The 21,597-nt window shown below is 40.6% G+C and overlaps 1 protein-coding gene across 7 annotated transcripts in view; it reads left to right on the forward strand.

Moving 5' to 3' along the window:
- TAFA5 (TAFA chemokine like family member 5) overlaps positions 1-21,597 on the forward strand; it is a 501,003-nt gene that overhangs the window by 361,953 nt on the left and 117,453 nt on the right. For 6 of the 7 annotated variants that reach the window (XM_053253372.1, XM_053253375.1, XM_053253373.1 and 3 more), the window contains one exon: positions 13,544-13,671. In XM_053253372.1, coding sequence (XP_053109347.1) covers positions 13,544-13,671 — 128 coding nt within the window. Of the gene's footprint in view, positions 1-12,897; positions 13,085-13,543; positions 13,672-21,597 lie in introns of those variants that run through there. The other variant, XM_053253379.1, reaches the window with a different exon arrangement.

Below are 21,597 nucleotides of genomic sequence, written 5' to 3' on the forward strand. Positions count from 1 at the left end.
TTTTCAACAAAAGATCCCAAAGCGGTTTACATAGATATTAATACATACCTAAAATGGCTCCCTGGTCCCAAAGGGCTCACAATCTTAAAAAAAGAAAAGAAACATAAGATAGACACCAGCAACAGCCACTGGAGGGATGCTGTGCTGGGGATGGATAGGGCCAGTTGCTCTCCCCCTACTAAATAAAGAGAATCACCACTTTTAAAAGGTGCCTCTTTGCTCAGCCATTTAAAACATCCTTTATTGTAGTCCTATCTGCATTAAGAGCCAAGCATCTCTAGGTTCCAGTGAGGTCCCCCTCACTTCCAAGGAATTATTAGCAGTAATATTCAACCGAGAATCTGCATAGTCACCATTAATGTGAAAGGGAAGGAAATACCCTGTTTCCCCGAAAGTAAGACCTACCCCGAAAGTAAGACCTAGCAGTAATTTCTGATGTACCGCTAATTGCCCTAGTTCAATTTTTGGGGCTAAAATTAATATAAGACACTGTCTTATTTTCGGGGAAACACGGGTATATAAAGATGTCAATATAAATAAGTCAATATAAATATATCAAACATGAAGCATTATGAACACTTGGGATATATACACTTGCTCCCTGCTGGGATACGAGCTGCCTCCCCATCTCTGGCAATTTTTTAAAAACTTCTGAAAACACATCTCTTCAACCAAGCTTTCTCAGCTTTTTAAAACTTGTTTTTAAATTGTTCTGATTTTTGATTTTTGTTTTATGATGTTTTTAATTGTTAGTTGTTGTTTTATGCTGTTTTATAATTTTTGTTTTAATTATTAATTGATTTTAATGGTGTTTTAATGTAAACCGCCTTAAGCCTTTTGGAAGGGCGGCATAAAAGTTTTAATAATAAATAATAATAAAATAATAAATAAACTTTTTTTTAAAGGAAAAGGCATTCATATTTAGCGTCTATGAAATCTTAGCATACTAAAAGTCTAATCCTTTGCCTTGAGATTAAACACAGATCCTAGCAGCTCTAAGAACTGCATCACCAGATGCCCCTTATATGTTGGTGGGACTCTGTTTTCCGGTTCCTAATTTCTAATATACAAGTAAGCATGATGTTGAGCTGAGGTAAATATTCATCAATTTCTGTTCACTGATCTTGGGAAATTTCAACATACTTTAATTACATGAATCCACCTTGGTGTAAGTCTTCTCCAGAGCTTCAGTAAAGCAGAGATTGTTGGAGCGGTGAGGGGGAGCTCTTTTCAGCATATTCTCTAGGCATTCTCATAGTAGTGATGACTGAAAGGTAGTGATACATATTTTGCAGTCAAAATTTTCCTGCTGTTTCAATGCCTGTGGATTTTTGCTCTATCAGCATTCCATTCAGTAGTGAGAATTGCAAACAAGGGACATAGCCTCAAAAGCTTTTACCTGCTGTAACATCCTTTTAAGGGGGTCTTGCATTTTAAACAGAAAGATTCCCTGCTCCTATCTAAAGGTATTTGGAAATAGGTGAGGAAATAAAATAGGCAGATCTTGAATTCTGTGTGCCTTGATCCTGCTTGTACGGATGTAACATATATTGTATTCTTTTAGGGCAATTTTGTAGGAGTTTACTGATGCATTTACCCTGAATTATACCCAAAGTGAATGAGTTAGTAGGGGGCTGCTTTGGCAAAGGGATAGATTCTCTCCAGGTCCTACAGTCCAATGAAGCTTACAATTCCATTATCATGCAACATATTAAAAGTGAACAATAAGCATGGAAAATCTAATATTTATGGTTTTAATATTTGACATTTGTATTATACATACCAGGTATTCCAAACCTTTGGATAAACTTCTGTATCCATTTGCCTACTCCAGAGAAAATCCAATCACCCAATCCTGTGCATACTCAGAAGAAAGTCATGATGGGATAATTAGAGCTTATACTCAAGCAAGTATAATGCAAGTAGAACTACAGTGGTCCCTCGACTTTCGAAGTTAATCCGTTCCGAACGCACGTTCGTAGGTCGAAATTTTCGTAAGTCGAAAAGCGCACCACGGAGGTCTGGAAACATTCGTAAGTCGAGGAAACCGCATCTAAAAATTCGTAAGTCGAGGAAGCCGCATCTAAACCGGCAACGACTTCCGGTCATTTTTGTCGTTCGTAAGTCGAAAACTTCGGATGTCAAGTAGTTCGTAAGTCGAGGGACCACTGTATAGTCAAGAAGGCAGTACTGGTACTACTGACTCTTGTGCAATCTTATGTCAAGTGCTGCTTCCATTATTTCAAACCGAATGATGCAAGAATCACTAGTACCTGCTTGCTGCCCTTTTGTGCAACAGCATTGCTGGCTGCTTCAGAGCCCTGCAGCAGTGCAGTTGGGATCTGTATTGCCTGTGTTGTCCTGTGCATAATGTCAGGCATTATCTTAATAATTTTAAAAATCAACACACCGAATCACATAAATCCTTATGGTAAATAGACTGGGGATGAATCAAGGAGAAGTGTGTCTTGCCTAAGACCACCTAGTGGTTATCTCAGCTAAGATCATATTTTTAGCCACTATGCTACAGCAGTTCTCAAGAGTCTAATTTGTTATAATCAGCTTACAAACTGCTTCAAACTTCATGCACCAGAGTAGCCTTGTTTGCTTTCCTATTGGTAATAAATAGGTCTTTGCTATTGATTTCAGTCCTCTGATTTAAAGTAATTATGACCATGATACATTGCTTGAAGTGTTTGTGTCATTGTAAAATATGTGCTTTGAGCAGAAGTTACAGAGCTACCAGAGGAATACTGATGTTTATTATGCATAACTACACCAATATATAGAACCACAATGGCTGCCCTTACCCTCAGGATCCATTAATGTATTAAATTATACAAGTTATTTTGTGAGCAAGGCAATACATTAAAATACCTCTGTAAATCTAAAACATTTCACTATATATATTACTTTAGAAACAAATGTGGTTAGCCACCACAAATTTGCCTTGTAAGCATTTGGTCATTTAAACAGCTGAATTATTTCTACATACAGTAAGTATCCCTTTTTGGAGCTTCCTTTTTGGAGCGACTTTTTTGCAAAAAGTAATTGCAAAATACTAGCATTTCACCAATAAAAATCCACACAATAAAGTAGACTGGGATGACAGTATGGATAAAATTTGGAGAAGAGCAAAAGGATAAGGAATGATGACCTTAAATATCTTTCTTTAAAATATGTCACTTTATAATTTCAACCCTTACTTGGCATTTTGGAGGACAGAAGTGCACTGGCAAAGGATTGTGATTGATAGGTAGAAGTAGTAGCTTTTGATACTCCTGACCAGGGGTGTAACGAGGGTGGGGCAGGCAGGGCATGTGCCCTGGGCACCATTGCAGGGTGCCTGCCATGTCCCGCTCCCCACCCCAACTGCAGTCAGAGAGGCGCTGCCGCCCCCCTCCCAGTGAGTACTTGCTATTTATTTCAGGCAGCGTTTGCATGTGATGTCAAAGGGGGCGTGGCCTCAAGCTCCGAATATCCTGAGCAAGCTCTTCTGCATCATTTCAGACAGTGCTTGCTACCTAAAAGCATCTATTCTTCCTTTCTCTCCCTCTCTGGAGGGAGAGAAAGGGGAATAGGTGTTTTCAGGCAGCAAACGCTGTCTGAAATAAATGGCAAGTGCTCGCTGGGGGTGGGGGGAAGCACAAGTGGTTGACTGTCTGTCTGTACTCCATGCTGCAAACATGTTAGAAAGGGACGAGCTGAATTTTAAAGCAGCAGTTGCCCCATAAATGGCTGTTGAATGCCACTCCTTTTATTTTTGCTGGAGCCAGACCCCAAGAGAAGAACTTGCAAAACTGAAAAGAGCAAACCATCCTAAATATGATGGGAGACTGTAAGCTTGATCTGCAGAATATGTGCTCCCATTTGGCCATTTCCTTGCATCAAAATCTGCACACAATGAGCAAAATTTGGGGGTGTTTCAGGTTGCCTTATTTAAGCTTAGCGAGGGCATGGCTCTGCTTTAATAGCTTCAAACAAGTGTAAGAGTGTGTGTGTGTGTGTGTGTGTGTGTGTGTGTGTGTGTAGCAGAGGGGAGGGAGGGAGGATGGAATGATACATAATTGAATGTCCAGTCTTTGAGGAATCAAGTTTTGATTTTATTTATTCGGTTTTTATACCGCCCTTCCAAAAATGGCTCAGGGCGGTTTACACAGAGACATAATAAATAAATAAGATGGATCCCTGTCCTCAAAGGGCTCACAATCTAAAAGAAATATAAAACAGACACCAGCAACAGTAGCTGGAAGTACTGTGCTGGGGGTGGATAGGGCCAGTTACCCCCCCACTCCCCCCACTGCTAAATAAAGAGAATTACCACGTTAAAAGGTAGCTCTTTGCCAAGTTAGCAGGGTTTGAATTCCAACTTATTTATTATTTGTTTATTTATTTAAAACTTTTATACCCCACCCCTCCAGTGCACTACTGCTCTGTGTGTGTGTGTGTGAGAGAGAGAGAGAGAGAGCGAGAGAGAGAGAGAGAGAGAGAGAGAGAGAATGTAATTGAAAGGGAATAAAATAAATAAATAAAAGACAAAAAGTGAACATTTAAAAAATCTGATTGATAAAATCCAACTCTTGAACCATTAGTTAAACACTGATGCACATGGATGTGCTGTGAATCAATGAATTTTCCTGTCAGTCATAAATCTTGTTAGATATGCTTCTGACGTCATAGGAATACATAACAAGTTTCCTGATTGACAGCTAAAGCCTGGTGCATGTTAATGTCTGTTATAAAAGGACCTCGTTCAATGTGAAATATATAGTGTTGATTTATTTTTCCTTATTCTGTGCCCTAAAAAACAAAACATTCTGTATTTGACATAACATAAACAAATTACTAGTGTCATTTTAAGCTGCAGTTTAAAATCTTAAAGGAAATGTGAAAGAAATGCAAATGTGTATTACTTACTAACTGTTTAATCTTTTTTGTTATTAAAAAGAGTAAGGTTACTTGGTTTATGCTAGCTGTTAAAGACAAATACATTCGACTCATTTTTATTATGAAATTACTCATATAATTGCACCTGATTTTAATGATTTATTGGGTCCAGTATTTACACATATACTCCTCATTCAAATTTTACCTACAGATTGGTTCTCTTCAGCTTGACTTAGCAATAGTTATTCAATGGATACTGAATATACATTCCCTGTGATGTTGTTATTGTTAATAGGCCTAGTATGTACACATTTACCAGCTGTGATAGCAATTAATCAAATCATCAACTTCTGTATTGCTATTATATGTAGCTTTCTTGTTAGCCACATTAAGGCAAGTGCATACATAGGGTTGTTCCTGGCCGGGGTGTAACTAGGAAAAATGGCGCTTAGGGCAAACACTGAAATTGTGCTGATTGCAGTTTCTGGACTGCATACAAAGGCACCCCATGTAGAGTGCATTGTAGTAATCAGATCTGGGGGTTATCACCATGTGCACCACTGTCTTAAGGTCACTTCCAGGAAAGGGTACAGTTGATGAACCAGCCAAAGCTGATAGTAAGCACTCCTGGCCACTGCTTCCACCTGAGGTATCAGAGAGAGGGTTGGGTCCAGAAATACTCCCAAACTGTAAACCTGTTCCTTCTGGGGGAGTGTAACCCACCCAGAACTGACAGATTTATCCCATTTCACAAATTGCAGCTTCCTACAATGAGCAGCTCCATCTTGTTTCGATTCAGTCTCCGTTTGTTATCCCTCATCCAGGCCATTACTGCCTCAAGGCAGGCATTTAGGGAAGTTATGTCATTGCCTGATGAAGATGACATGGAAAAAATAGATTTGGGTGTCATCAGTGTACTGAGAACACCCTGCACCAAATCCTCTGATGATCTCTCTCAGCACTTTCATGTCTATGTTAAAAAGCACTGGAGACGAGATGGAGCCATGAAGGATACCATACAAATGCTCTTTCTTCATAGAACAACTACCTCCAATTAACACCTTCTGAAATCTACCCGAAAGGTCTGAGTGGAACCACTGCAAAACAGTGCCCATACGCCCAGTCCCCCAGGAGATCCAGAAATATACCATGGTCAATGGTATCAAAAGTAGCTGAGAGATCCAAAAGGACCAACAGACTCACACTCCTTCTGTCACTTCCCCTTTGGAGATCATCCATTAGGCCTAAAATCCAGTTTTAAATGGGTCAGATAATCTGTTTCATCCAAGACTGCCTGGAGTTGAAAAGCCACCACTTTTTCACTCACCTTGGCCAACCATGGGTGTTTGGAAACAGGCCTATCATTGCTTAACTCTGAGGGATCCTGTATAGGCTTCTTTAAAAGAGGTCTAATAATTGCCTCCTTTAAAGTAGTATTCATGACCTCAACCAGGCACTCTCCAACAATCTCCAGAGTACCCTACTCTGGAGGAGGCCAGAGGGATGGAGGGAGCCACTACAGCCATCATTGAAAGTAAGTTGTCCTGACTGCCATCCCACACCCTCTAGGTATAGGAAGCTCCCATGCCCCTTTACTCATTAAGAGGAATGATCACTGGACTCTTCTTTACGAATAGACCTCCAAACCAGTTCGAACAGATCCAGTGGCCCAGTCACTGTGGCCCAGTTTGGGCCTTCTCCGGCAAAGTTCAGGCCTCTGCATGTACTTTGTCTCTTTTCTCCTTAAGGTCTATATACTTTTCCTGATATCTCCACTTTTGTTTCCTCTTGCTCTCATTAGCTCTGACATGCTCATTATACTGGCAACAAAGTGAAATGTCCTAAAAAACCTGATCTCTGTAGTGGTTTCTGTTGGCATGTCAGAGATCAGTTTAAATTTTACTTTGCTTCCAGTACACTAATTGAATATAGCAGAGCGGAACAGCGGGGGATGGAAATGGAGCACAGTGAGTCCTGACAAAGATTTCTCTCTAGAGGCAAGCATTCAATTAACATCCCTTGTTAGACAGCAAAAACTAAGTACCCTGAAGCCATCTGATGCTTATTTGTTTTCTTCCTGAAAACTAGGATTTCCACACTTTGGAAAATATTTTCTTTGGGGTTTTAAAATCCCACGTAAGCCATTTTGGCCTAGATTACTCATTCCAGTTGGTCAGCTGATTTAGAGATATGGAAGATGCAAGTCTTGAAGCACAACAATGCTATTCCAGATACTGTTTTATGGAAGCTTTAGAAATGGATATATCTGTGAATGCATATGAATCTGTAAAATCATCTTAAAGGCCCATGGTGGATGACAGTAGGTAGTATTGTACAAGGTTGGGATTAAGTCCCATTGAAATTAATGGTACTTCAGTTAGCCATGAGTAAGTTCTCTCAATGATTTATCTGGTACTCCCAACCAGGTGAGGAGTGCTGGTGTGAAGGAAGCAGGTGTGAGAACTGTTGGTATGAAGAAGCAGGCATCCAAGCTGCACACAGTTGGGCAATAATACCATGCATGGGCACCAGAAGATGATGAAAGAGGAACCATTCCTATTGCCTGAGCAATGGAGATGGTGGGGACAATGCAAGGAGGGCAGACTGCCTCTCAGAAATAGAGGATGGGGCCAGAAACCATCAGCTTCTAGATTTTCAGGAGTGATATAAAGGATGGGCAGTCCAAGGAGAAGATGAATGCAGAGTATCATGGCTGGGAAGGAGGAAAGTTATTGCTGAATCATGGGGAGGTACAGGATAAAATTGGTGATTCACCAACCCCTTTCTTCCCTAAGTTACCTGTCTTGCAGGGAGAGGTGGATCTTAGAAGAGGAAACTCTCGATACTTAGTCAATTAACTTTATTAGAATACAACCCATTAATTATAGAAGCCTTGTAAATACTGTACATATATGCACACATCCACATATACCAGCATCGTCATGATATCTTAATGAACTACATTAAGTTTCTTAACCTTTCAAAACATATTTGGGTATATATATATTTTTTTCCCCAAAAAAAATCTTCAAAGGTATTTCACATTTATAGGACAGCTACTAGTAACGCCTCTCTTAGTAATATTTCTGTCTACATTTTGCACATTATAGTAAAGACACAAAGGCATCTCCTGTCAGTTAAAAATTATGGGAGAGCATACAAAATCAAAACAGGATTTTTAAAAATAACTTTGCTCTGTAATAACTGAGTCACTCTTCAAAATTCTTTCTGTGTTTTTCTGTGAATTCATGGAAGGATGTATGAGTAACTTCTTGCTCACCAAGAGTTTACAAGAGCGATAAGAGATGGCTTAATTAGCCCAGGGTGTTTATCACACAGCAGGCTTTACTGCGAGTTTGAAGTTGCCCCCCAAAAATGATGGAAAAGTGGATTTTTTTACCCTGGATATAAATCGGACTGCACTTTAACGCTCAATGAAAAACCCAAATCATGTATGAAGTGCTCCCCGATAGCTCACAGGGACTTTGGGGTAAATCTGGCCGGTATGTGAACACACACCCTTCATTCTGAGAGTGAGCTCAAAGCCCTGAGTGAAAAATTCCCAGGCATGGTCAGACTTAAGGCTTCTAAGAGGAGTGGGGGGTTTTCCCCCCGGGGCCTCCCGGTTCTTGGGAACCTTGGGGTATTCCCACACAAAATAATGACTTAGGGAGATGCAGGCAGTCACAAAATGGCAGCTTGTACAAACATTTATATTTGACAGAATAGAGGATTTTGGTATTACAGCTGCTGAATTCCAGGAGAATTGTGTTTCAGGACTGGATAAGAGCAAGAAAGGTTGTCTTGTGGGGGAAGGAAATTAATGGGAGAGAATATAAAAGCAACCCCAAGCACCCCAAAAGAGAGAGATGAAAAATGGCATGGCCATGCCCCTACTCCAGCCAGCCAATCAGAATCAGACAGGCAGTATTGGCTGGAAAGGAAGAGAGGAAGAATCTACCTAAAGTCCACCACTGCTTTAGAATATGGTATTCTATGATATCTGACCATATTTCCATCTGGTAAAAAATGCACTGTAGCTAAAAATAGCATGCATGTTCCCAGACCCATTCTGACACAATAGTGCATGTGGAATTATTCCCATGAAGAACACATTAAAGATGTTATGCAGAACTAGAAATCCACATTTACTTTTTTATGATCAGAATTCACTAGAAATTTAGTATTCCTTAAAAATCCGTGTTTCTTTTTTTAACTTTTCATATAATAGGTTGTGTAACTATTCCTTTACCAGCTAGTGGAGTTCCTAAGCTTTTATGCAGAGCCCTTCCTGCAGTGCACCCTTCCAACTGAGCTGGGACCCAGATTAAGGCAATCATCTTCTAACAGTGTATTATCACTGACTGTTTCATTCACATACTTTGTCTTGGGTTTCTACTGCTTCAGAAGCACAAGGCACTTGTAGTTTCTTCTTACTTGCTCTCACCCTTGTGCCCCTACAGTAGTTCCACAGGCTCTCTTCTTTCGTTCCAAAATCTGCTTTGAAGTTCCACAGAAATCAGTAGAAAAGAACATCATTTTATATTTCTTCATATACAGATGCTTCTAACATTTGTTTTGTAACTAAACAGGAAAGAATATGTGTTGTTAAATTGATAAGCAGTCTAGCAGGGTAACAGATTACAGCTTCTTCCAATATATGTGGTATAGGGTCAATTACGATAGGGCGATTTAAAAATATGAGGATATGTTTTCGTTAGGTAGCCAATCTGCTTGAAAACCTGATATTCTTCATGAAAAAGCTAATTTGTGCAAGTGAGGGTTGTCATCTAGGCCCAAGGTTAAAAATATGTAGGCCACTTGAAAATGAAACTGTCCTCTTACGACAGCATCACCTCTCTGATATCTTCAGTGGAATACCCGGGTAACTCAAAGCTTAAGTCTCTGTACCCTGAATTACACTCTCTGAATTGCACTCTCTGTGTCTTATGCTTTTGAAAACATAGCCACAGCTTCAGTGTCTATATTTTATAAAAAGATTAGAAAACAATATAAACCAAGTATGAAACACAGCAAGATGCCCTTTTAGTGATCCCATTGATGACCATTAGTATAACTTAACTGTAAATAACTGAGGCCATATTAACTTGCCTTTTCTATCTGCACAGAAATACAGTTGTAAAAGATATTCCAGGCTTGCCATGTTTCCATGTGTCATAGTGAAATAGATTATCAGTAAAAGTGCATGACTGGAGGAGTTTATTAAAATACTGCAATCTACTTCATGTTTTTGGTGCCAAAATGTAATTAAAATATGTGCATGCACGCGCACACACACACACACACACACACACACTCTTTCACTTTGTCCATGTCAAATCATATTGCAAGGCACAGATATACTAAATTTCCATAAATAAAATGTGAGGATTAAAAGTGTCATGTTAAAGAATAAGACTTAGGCATATGTAGGATCCATTTAAATTACAGGTTAGTCTTAGGTTGATTGATTAGTATATTTTTGTGTAGTAAAGTGAATTCTCAGGATGTGCACGAATCACTTTGGTTATGGCCTGCCAAATCATTTTGGTGGGGTGGGGAGTGGTACCTTTAAGCACATGTAAGGTGATCCTTACCTGCTCCACCCCCTCCCCCCACTGCATTTCCTGGTGCGGCGCTGTGCTGCTCAGAAGTCCACGCATTTATTTTGAAGTATATCCAGTAACATGATTTTGTATACCTGGAAAGCCGTAGACCATGAGAATATGATGGTCTCATGGTCTATAGCTTTGCAGGTATACTAAATCATGTTACTGGATATATATGATTGTTATGGTCTACTGCTTTCCAGGTATACTAAATCATGTTCCTGGATATATATGATTGTTATGATCAGTCAGGTGCAGCTTTTCCTTTTCCCCTAAAGAGCGAACCAGAAGTGAACCCTGTCCTGTCCATCAGGCAGTGACCTCTAGGGATCAGCCACTCAGCACACGGTGACTGGGACCCAGGAGGACTTGAGCCAGGAAGTGAAGGGGTTCTTTGTTGTCTCAGTTGGAGCCAGGCAGGAGATGAGAGAGGACAGGCGGAAGGCTTAGTGGGGACTGGGAAGCAATGAAGTTTGCACCTCATGGCAAAAGCTAGCCTGAACCTCTCTCATGAAAGGACATCTGCAGATCCTTGGGAGACAATACTGCAGGAAGCTTGAATTCTCTCCTGGAGTTTGGGTTGAGTTTCAGGGGGGAAGGAAGCCGGGGCTTCTGGGCTTCTGAATGGTTTAGCAATGGAACAGTCTGTTGGCTTACTCGCATTAGATTTCATTCTTTTTGTGCTACTGCAAATCCTTACAACTGGTTTATTGTGTTTTTATCTGTAATGCAACAAGCTAAGAGCAATGCTAGCCTGAGCCCTTTCTTCCAACTATGATCAGGGCTCTATAGAAGTCTCTGTGCCCTGTAAAGACGCTTGCAATTGGGAGTGCTCCTTGAATGTTATTTGCAACTGGGTTACCATGATTTTAAAGTGTACCACTCCCACTATCAACTGGAGTGCTTTTTGAAGTATTCTTGCAAATACTTTGCAAGAATACAGAGTGTCTCTGTTACCTGTAACTGAAGTTGCTAGAGCTTCAGGCTGAAGCCGTCTGTAGTCTTTTGAATAATGTTTTCTCTTTTTATTCTTTGTAATTTCACCTGCCTCTGAGTGGATTTTTAACTCAGGAAAACGGGGTTTTACTCTGGTCCAGACATGCCTCAAGGTTAATTTTTCAGCAACCTACCAAGTTTTCTCACCACATGTAGGCTGCACGTGGGAGATTTTTGTATTTTCCCATTTGGTAAAGGGGAAGAGAGTCTCACTGGACACTCACCCAAATCCAGGGAGGAGTTAAATGCTGTAATTGGGGTGTGGTGGCAGCAAATCAGCTACTGAGGAAGCTTTAAGTGTTACCAGAGGAACAGCCTCTGTTGAGCAAACATGGAGATGAATCAGCATCTTTCTAACATCTAACTCCATGTGGACTTGCTCTGAGACAAAAGCTGGGCTTAAATCTGCCATTCACTAGTCGCAGTTCATTACAATGATATGTTACAAAATCATGCTAGTATGGTAGAGAGGCAGAAGTCTTTCATATGCTTGAAATACAAGGGTCATTGTTCAACAACATATTTCTTAATTTCTAAGTGCCAGAATGATTAAGCACATAATTAAACACAGAGAACATTTAGGACATACATTTTTATGGCAAAGGCAGAGTGCATGATTTTGACTCCTCTATTAAAAAAAGAACTCTAGAAAATGTCTACAGGAAACTTTACCTATAAAAATAAATGTATTTATTATGCACTTTATTTATTATGAGGTCTGATGACTGCACCTGGGCAATATACTGCTGCAATCTGGTCCCTGTTGTTCTAATCAGGTGGCCACCCTTTGCAACCATATCAGCCCTGTTTTGCCATAGCTGTCAATTTCAGGGGGGGAAACGTGAATGCACAAGCTGTTGGCTTGATTACTCTGTATGAAGCTAATATTAGCCGCTGAAACATTAGATATAGCCAAATTTACGACTGAATTTATTTACAGATGGAAAATCTAAATAATATTGCTCATTTACAGATGGAAAATCTAAATAATATTACTCATCTACAGATGGTAAATCCAAATAATATTGCTTTAATCTTGTTCCCTTACCCCCCCCCCCCAAAAAAAAAGTAGTGACATGCTTCTGAACTAACTTGGAAAATCTGTTAACACATCAGACAAGTCTAGTGCAGCAAGCAAGTCTATGAGGGGGAAAATATACATATCTTGAGAAATTAGTGTTCATCATGAACTTCTGTCTCCTTCACCCTATCAGTTCCTTGGCTTTGTATTTTAAAGGAGGGTCTGGGAGCAGATAAAGCTAACATAAGGTTCCTCTTCATAGACTGCTCATTTCCAGAGATTGATCTTGTTTGCTGACTCTGCTGTCCTTCCCCTCTCCCCTTCTGAACTTGTGGATGCTCTTTTCATTAATGAGGGCAGTGTTTATATATTTATTTCTCTTAGGCATACCCGTCACTAATCCCATGCGTGGCAGCTCTCACGGGAAGCTGCTGGACTAGCAATGGGACGCAGAGAAAATGGCCACTGGGATGAGGAGGCAGTGGCAGCCCAGCCACCAGAATGTGGCAGCCGCTGGGGTGAGGCAGCGGCAGGCCCAGCCCAACCCAGCTGCTGGGGTGAGGAGGTGGCGGCAGGCTGAGCCTGACTGCCGAGGTGAGGGGGAGGCGGTGGCTGCCGGGGTGAGGAGGAGGTGGTGGTGGGCCCAGCCACCGGGCTGAGGAGGAGGTGGCAGCGGGCCTGGTCCGGCCTGGCCACTGGGGTGAGGAGGTGGTGGTGGCAGGCCCGGCTGCCGGGATGAGGAGGCAGCAACAGAAGGGGATGGGCCGGCTTGAAAGCTGACCAGAAACTGGGGGGGGGGGAAGCAGGCCGGGCGGGCCATCAGAGGCGCAGATGATCTGCGCCCATCCCAGCTAGTAGTTTCTTATCTACCCTGTCAACAGCTCCGACATTTAGTTGTAAAGTACATTTCCACGATTATTAAAATGTGCAGAGATGCATAATGGGCAGATACATAAAATTCAAGTTTATTGGACAGACTCATGAAATACAAGCTGAACTTTGTATGATTTTTCTCTTTTATTTTCTACAGCACGCATTATAAAAACAAAACAGTGGTGTGAAATGCTTCCATGTTTAGAAGGAGAAGGCTGTGATTTGCTAATCAATAAATCAGGCTGGACCTGTACACAACCAGGTGGGCGGATAAAGACAACTACGGTAAGTTGCTTCTGTTCTTTACATCGCTTTGTAATTCACTAAAACTGTACCTTTTCAAGAAGCAAAGGCATGAGATATCTAACAGGAGTAGAGCCTTGATCATAAACACACACAGATTCATTATATGCCTAGATACTTATGCATTTAGATAATATCTGTAACTTACTTTTTGTTGCTATCATGTATGCTTTGGCAACTTAGCTGTTGTATTGGCTGTATTTGGGGCTGCTGCCTCTGAAGACGATTCAGAAACTTCAGTTGATCCAGTATTTGACAGCAGGACTTTTAACCAGGAAGCACATTAGAAACTAGTGGACCTCACATTAAACTGGTATATCGTGCTCCCAAAGGCTTAACAGGGCTTGTATATGAGCTCTACTAGTTGATGATCTGTTTCCAGGAATTTTCTTGACTTTCTGCTTTAATTGTTGGTGTTTAAAATGAAATTATGTGTTTGTGGCTTTGCTGTGCTTTTTTATTTTGATTGTAAGCCACTTTGAGCACCATCTTGTGGAACAGTGAAAATAAATAAATAAAGTTCTGTTTCTGGATAATTTAGACCAAAGCCAGTTTTAAGAAATATCAGAACAACAAAAAGGGGAAATCTCTTTGATATATCCTTTTTTTTAAATTTCAGTTTGCTGACTTCACTAATTCCATGCCATGGTTTGTTCCAGAACAAATAAAAGAACACTGGTCAAGAGAAACTAGCATCAGTCTCTAAAACCACAAGATCTTTCCTGTTAATATACAGGTCACAGCAGGTCAAAATCAGGGGCCAGACAAAGAAGGTCTGGTTTGACCAGGAATGCAGGCTTAAGAGACAAGCCTTACAATAACACCAGACCAGAGTTAGGATGGAAAGATCTGACTTCTCAATTCAATCTTTAATACAATTCCGCTCTGAATAGAAGCAGTTCTTGGAAGTTAAGAAACTTTCCTATTATAAAGATCAATGGAGAGATCTGGGTCTCTGTATAATCCAGAAAAATGATAGGAAGTTCTGGGAATTGGTGGCAACTGGCATTCAGACTAATTCCATCTCAGTTGTACATATCCCAGCTGAGACCTGGTTTCAATAGTTCTCAGCCATCTATGGTAGCACTCAGAATGAGAAAACTTATGAATACCCAGTACCTGAATCTGGCCCCTTCCAGAGTGGCCTGCAATAACAACACTAGTGTGCAAGTAGTTGATTGGTGCCTTGTCCCTGGGGAAAGCCACTGGAGAGGACATGGTGCCTCCTGAAGTATTTAGATTGAATGCCCACTGGTGGACTCCCATTTTAATGAGGCTTTTCTCAAAAATTGATGATATCTGTGTGGTTCCTCCAAACTGGAAAAGAATTATTTATCCAATATACAAAAATGCTAATACGTAGGAGCCTTCTAATACTGTCCAATCAGCCTCCTGGATATATCCTCGGAACTATATTCTCGATACCTTTTAAACAAGTTGGGGGATTGAGAAGATATGATGAAATTGTTTTACCCAGAGCAGGCAGGTTTCCGTAGTGGTCATAGCACAAAATACCACTGTATCACTTTGAAGGCCTTGATCCAGAAATATGCTAACAGTCATAAAAAACACACCTTTATGTTGCATTTATTGATGTTTCATCAGCTTTTGACTCCATTGATAGATCTAGATTGTGGGAAAAGCTTAAGGGGACTGACATTGAGAGACAGCTTCTCTGGTTACTGATTGAACTACACTGTAATCTCAGAGCACGGGTGAGAGTGGGCCAACAAGGATCACGATCCAACCCCATTTTATTAAACAGAGGCATCAAACAGGGCTATCTATCCATTCCCTTTTTATTTAATTTTATATCAGTGATATAGTACAGGCTATGGAGTCTCAGAAAATCTTCTCCCCCACATTTAATGGGCGCAAAGTCTCGATTGTGATGTATGCTGATGATATGGCATCTATCTTGTGTTGAGAACGGGCTTAGAAGAATGATGGTCAGTTTGGCTAATTACTGCAAGGAGGAGATGTTGATTACCAACTATGATAAAACTACTAAAAGTGGTAGTTTTTGGTACCAGTAGAATCAAACACAGACAGACAAATAGCACTCAGCAAATAGAGCAGTGCCCCTCCTTTTAAGTATTTGGGTGTCTCCTTTCAGAAATCTTTATCTTGGTCAATCCATCTTAATGCAGCCGTATTAATTGCACAACATACAGTGGAGATCATTTTAAAATTCTTCCTCTGCAGGTGTGGGGGATAATTAATAGCTCTTGCACTCAAAATATTTCAGGACAAAGTAATTCCACAGCTTTTGTATGGGGCAGAGATTTGGGGGTGAAATGTGAAAGTGAGTGAGAAATTAGAATAGTCCAGAATAATATACTGAGGGAAATTCTGAGCTTTCCCCCCAGGCACCCCTATGCATCTAAGAATGGAGGTGGAGGTGTCCTCAATCTCTTTTAGAGTCCATCTGATACTGCTAAAATATTTTAAGAAATTTTAAAACCTTCCAGAAGACCATCTAGTTAAATTGTGCCATCGGCACTACCAAGTGGGGTATCAGTGGGCAGATATGCTATCCCATAGTTTACAAATGTACTCTATGCCTTCACTAGAGGAACAAGTCCTGGGGTAGGGGAAAATCCATGATTGGTTCCTTGAGTGGGATGCCAGCCAAGACACTGGTTTGGTCCAACATTCAAAAGCCTAAATAACGTGTGAACCAGCAGGCAAACACTGCAGGTGCTTTCCAGTTATCTTGTGTTTGCTGAGTGAGGCAGGCATCACAAACAGGAGGGATGTGTGAGTGGCAAATGCATAATTTATGGTTGGTGGACTGTGTTTTGTTTGGTGGACATGTGCCATTCCTTTTTCTTTTTTTAATGGGAAGAAACCTTCTGAGAAAATTCTCCCATGTTTCTGTTTGGGAGGAACTCAGAAATTCTTCTCAAAATTTCAGCTTCCCCTTGGCATAACTTTGAAATTATATTTCAAATTTCACTTTGGAGAAATTTTAGTTCCAGCCCAGTGTTATTAAAACATATAACTCATTAGCAGTATGTCTTCCCAATGGGTTTTCAGTTATATCTTGCATATATTTTCTTTTTCTGCAATTCAGTCAGTGGTGTTATTAAAAACAACAATAAAGCAAGACATAGATAAGTCATACCACCAATAACAAAGCAGTCTGGCCTTAATACTATACTGAAATCTGGCAGTGCCATTATTCAGCATCTAATTCATTGAATTATTTTGTTAGTTTCTTTCAAAACAAATTGCCTATATATTATCTCTCCCAGGGTAAATGTGGTAAAAAAAAGGTAAATTGTGTGTGTGTGTGTGTGTGTGCAATAAATTGTACTCTGTCTCAATATCTCTACTGATATGTTCTTATTATTTATATTGCATACTTAATTTCCACACATTATACCAATAATGTGTTTCTCTCATGCTAATTGTATCATGTGTGAATATACAAAATAACATGAAAAATAGATCAAGTTTATATTCCAACCAATGTAGAATTTGAATTCCCAGGAACGATGGTTTATTTGCAAATTAATTTATATATATGAAATACTTATGTGAGATTCTACTACAGCTTTATTTGATTGTGGGATGTGTGCTTCTAATTCTGTACAAATTCCTTAAAGGTCCTAATACATAGATGTATTATTGATACATCTATGGAAAGATGAACATTGTCAGACTGGATAGTGGTTGAGGCTAACTAGTAATAGGCAAGCACCTCTGGCTCTCTGGCTGGACAAGTATAAGATAATTTCCCAAGTAATCCAAGGCGCAGAAAATTCTACCCCTCTCCCCAGTTTGTTACACTTTAAAATTCATTTCCCTATACCATGTACTTGTGTTCTCCAGGTCAGCCAACAGGAGACAGGACAGAGAAGCAGTGGCTTCTTTGCCTCCGTGGCTTCTCTTTTCCGCAGAAAAGAAATGGCAGCAGCCCTTCTTTAACAAAAGTGCTTCCTGCCTATTTTGAAGGGGAAGGTATGAGATCCTTTGGCTTAGTACTCTTTTATAGGAAGAGAAGCTGCTGCTGCTGCTTCTGCTCACCTCAGTAAGGACAATAAGCAAAGTATAGCGGAGGATGTTTCTGGCAAACTGTTCTGGACTGAGGTACTAGAAGAGCTTTTCTGTCCTTTAAGATTAGCTTCTCAAAGATCCAAGATTCCTTCCCAAGTCCTGGAAGCCAGTGTTATCATTGTAAGGCCCAGGGACTAGTGGCAGCTCCCATCATGTTTCTGTGGCTCCCTGATTGTTTATTGGGGCTGTGTGAAACTATGACCAAAGCTGAATACTCTGCACAGTGCATTTTTCCCCTTAGCTGTCAAGGAGGAAGAATGTATTTGACAACTGTGGTAGTAGGGACATAGCTAGGTTAGAGTGGGCTCTGGCACAAAAAGTGAAGATGGGCCTCCATCCCCACCTTCTTCTGTAGAGAAGTTTGAAGGAATAGCAAAGATCAGGCTATCACCCAGCTAGTGAGCCCCCCTCTCAGGGATCCAGGGACATTTGTTGCCTCTTGTTTAATTGTAGTTACACCCCTGTTTGGTAGCCCCAAGCCAGTGGTTCTATGTGCAAGCAATAGGGCAGAAAATGCTGGTATATCCTGGTATTAATTCAAACTAGCTGGCCTGGGTTCAGAGCATCTGTGCCTCTAGTTCTCCCTCATTCTTGAGCCCCCTCCCTTGTTCTCAACCCTTCCCTCTTCCCCCCTCCAATATTTTGTTCTCTCTGGTTGGCCACCTGGCCAGCCACTTTTTCCAGCTGGCCACCGCTTTCTCCCCTTCCCCCGCTGTTGCTTTTGCTTCCTCTCTGCCCCGCCACCGCTACTTTCTCTCCCCACCAGCCTGCCCATTCACTGGCCTTTCCTTTGGACTTATGTTCCCCACCACCCTCACTTTCCTCTCCCTTCTCACAAACTCTCCTCTTGCAAACTGTTGCGAGAGCTGCCACACATGAGATTAGCGACTGGTATGTCTAAGAGAATCATATATATAGAAGATTGTTTCATATTACTCATACTCCATTACTCATATTGTGGAGGGGAATTCCAGTTTTTGTTATTCCTGACTTTTACCCATCCACATCTTCTTCTGCAATGCTCTCACAGCAGCTTGCCGCAAAGATCCCAAGTGTGCATGAAAATTACACCAAGAAGGAGTGGTTTGATGCTCTCTACCCACCAAAATGAAGAACAATCAAGGCTGTTGTCAGATGAACTGGTTGGGGCAATAGTAAGAGGATGATGACAAATCCCAGGCAGAATTATATGATATTAACCACTGCATTACAACAATTAACTGTGCCAGTAGAATGTGAAGTGAGGAATTTAAATTCATGTTAAAATTGCTGCTTTGTTAATCTTGCAGTCATTCCAAAGAGAAAGAGAGGGGCAGTTTCCTTTCAGTAATTTGCATAATATGCTGAACTGTGTCAGTTTCTAATCAGCAACTGTTCCGTTCATGTTTCGGTATATAACTTGCTAGTGTATAAAAGCAAAAAATGCATTATTCTTTTGGTGTTACAGGGGAGATTAATTTTAGCACCAAAGTGTATATATGTTGTCAATGATCCATCACTACTTAATTGTTAATTAATTAATCCCTTCTTTTACATTATGTGATTTCAAGGCATGGACCTTAACAGAACATTCATGCTCCAGTTCCTCAGCAGCTAACCTTTTTAAACTTCTGTGATTTTACTGCTAAATTAGCTGAAGTGGGAAATGAAGGAGTATGAAGAAGCTGAGAGAGAGAGCTCACAGTGAATAAAGGGTGTAATTACTCTGACATAGAGCTCAGTGCTTAGCTAGTAAAATGTACTAAGGATCTAGTTTCATCAAGGGATGTGACTGCCTTAATAGGGTTTACTTCCACACAGAGCAACTTAGCATTCCCCACCATTAATATAAATGACATGCTGACTGGGTTGGAAAGGTAGTTTCTTCCTCATCCTGAGCTATTCTGCATTATAGGTTTTCTACTGGCAGAAATCTGTGATGGGTTTTTCCCTTTTATTCATGCAATTTTTTTTCTCCATATATAAATCTGTCTCTAGTCTACGTTACCTATTTTAAAAATTGCTTCTATCCTTTCTTCTTCAATCACTGGTGATATTTTATCATATTATATTCTAGTTGAAAGAATTTAGAATGAGTATTTATATATTTATCATTGCATGTTAAAATAACCACTCTTATGGAAACGGAAGACTATTGGGACACATCTTCCAGCTAATTATCTCACCATAGAGATGAATGTCAGCAAATCCTCCTGAACTATAATACTGGCTCCTCTGAGACAAGTATTGTGGACAAGTATCAGTTTCCCCCCACCATTTTTTAGTACAGTTGTGCACTGCATGGATTACCTTTAAGGAATACTGGAAATATATTATACCATTTTTATATCACCTGATAAGGCAAATTTTCAGTACTTAAAGTTTATTGATTTTCAGAGTGCATCAACCAACTCTAAAAGAATGTGAGCCAGGAACCTGCTATTAAGAGGCACTTCTCAAATTAACAAGATAGAATGGGATGTTAACTTGAGCAGCTTGCTAGTCCTGTATGTGCATCTGCATTTCAGGTTCAATCTAAAAGAGGAAGAAAATTTAAAGCGACATAAAAAAACCACCATATTCTGAAGATCAGCAAAATGCTAACCCAAGTCAAGGTTCTTACATTATGAGGTATTAAGACCAGATTTGCACATAACCACATGTTGGATTTTTTTTGCCTTTGCTAGAACACATTTACCCCAGGCAAGAAGGTTTTGGCCAAGAGCCTCTGTGTATAGCTGGTCTGCACCTCTTTAAAAGATTCATACTCCGCTGTGTCAGTTTTTATTGCACATATGTGGACTACTTTCTTTAAGTTATCCATTAACAACTTGCTATTGAAACACGCTTCTGACCTTTTAAAAATTTCTTCTTTCATGCCCTGAAGCCAAGTTATATAAATATTTAAGTTAAGTAATTACCTGGTAATTGAATATTAGTTGTGTATTGAAAATACTCTTTAACACTAATGCAGAAGGAGGGAAATGGAAAAGGAACCTACAACTTGCTTTGTATATAGTTTATTGTAAGGTTATGCATAAGAACATAAGAACAGCCCTGTTGGATCAGGCCCAAGGCCCATCTAGTCCAGCATCCTGTTCCGCACAGTGGCCCACCAGATGCCGCTGGAAGCCACAAACAGGAGTTGAGGGCGTGCCCTCCTGCCATTACTCACCTGCAACTGGTACTCAGAGGCACCCTGGCCTTGATGCTGGAGGTGGCTCACAGCCCTCCGACTAGTAGCCATTGATAGACCTCTCCTCCATGAAGTCATCCAAACCCCTCTTAAAGCCATCCAGGTTGTTGGCTGTCACCGTGTCCTGTGGCAGAGACTTCCACTAGTGGATCACGCGTTGTGTGAAAAAGTACTTCCATTTGTTGGTCCTAGACCTCCTGGCAATCAATTTCATGGAGTGACCCCTGGTTCTAGTGTTGTGTGAGAGGGAAAAGAATCTCTCTTTCTCCACTTTCTCCGCACCATGCATGATTTTATAGACCTCTATCATGTCTCCCCGCAGTCGTCTTTTTTCTAAACTAAAAAGCCCCAGGTGTAGTCTTGCCTCATAAGAAAGGTGCTCTAGGCAACGGATCATCTTGGTTGCCCTCTTCTGTACCTTCTCCAGTTCAACAATGTCCTTTTTAAGATGTGGTGACCAGAATTGTATGCAGTACTCCAAGTGTGGTCGCACCATAGTTTTGTATAACAGCATTATAATGTTAGCCGTTTTATTTTGAATCCCCTTTCTAATGATCCCTAGCATGGAATTGGCCTTTTTCACAGCTGCCGCACATTGAGTCAACACTTTCAACGAGCTGTCCACCACAACCCCAAGATCCCTCTCCTGGTCCGTCACCGACAGCTTGGAT

This window comes from Hemicordylus capensis, chromosome 5 (genome assembly GCF_027244095.1).
Source record: "Hemicordylus capensis ecotype Gifberg chromosome 5, rHemCap1.1.pri, whole genome shotgun sequence".
In the NCBI taxonomy this organism is placed as follows: domain Eukaryota; kingdom Metazoa; phylum Chordata; class Lepidosauria; order Squamata; family Cordylidae; genus Hemicordylus; species Hemicordylus capensis.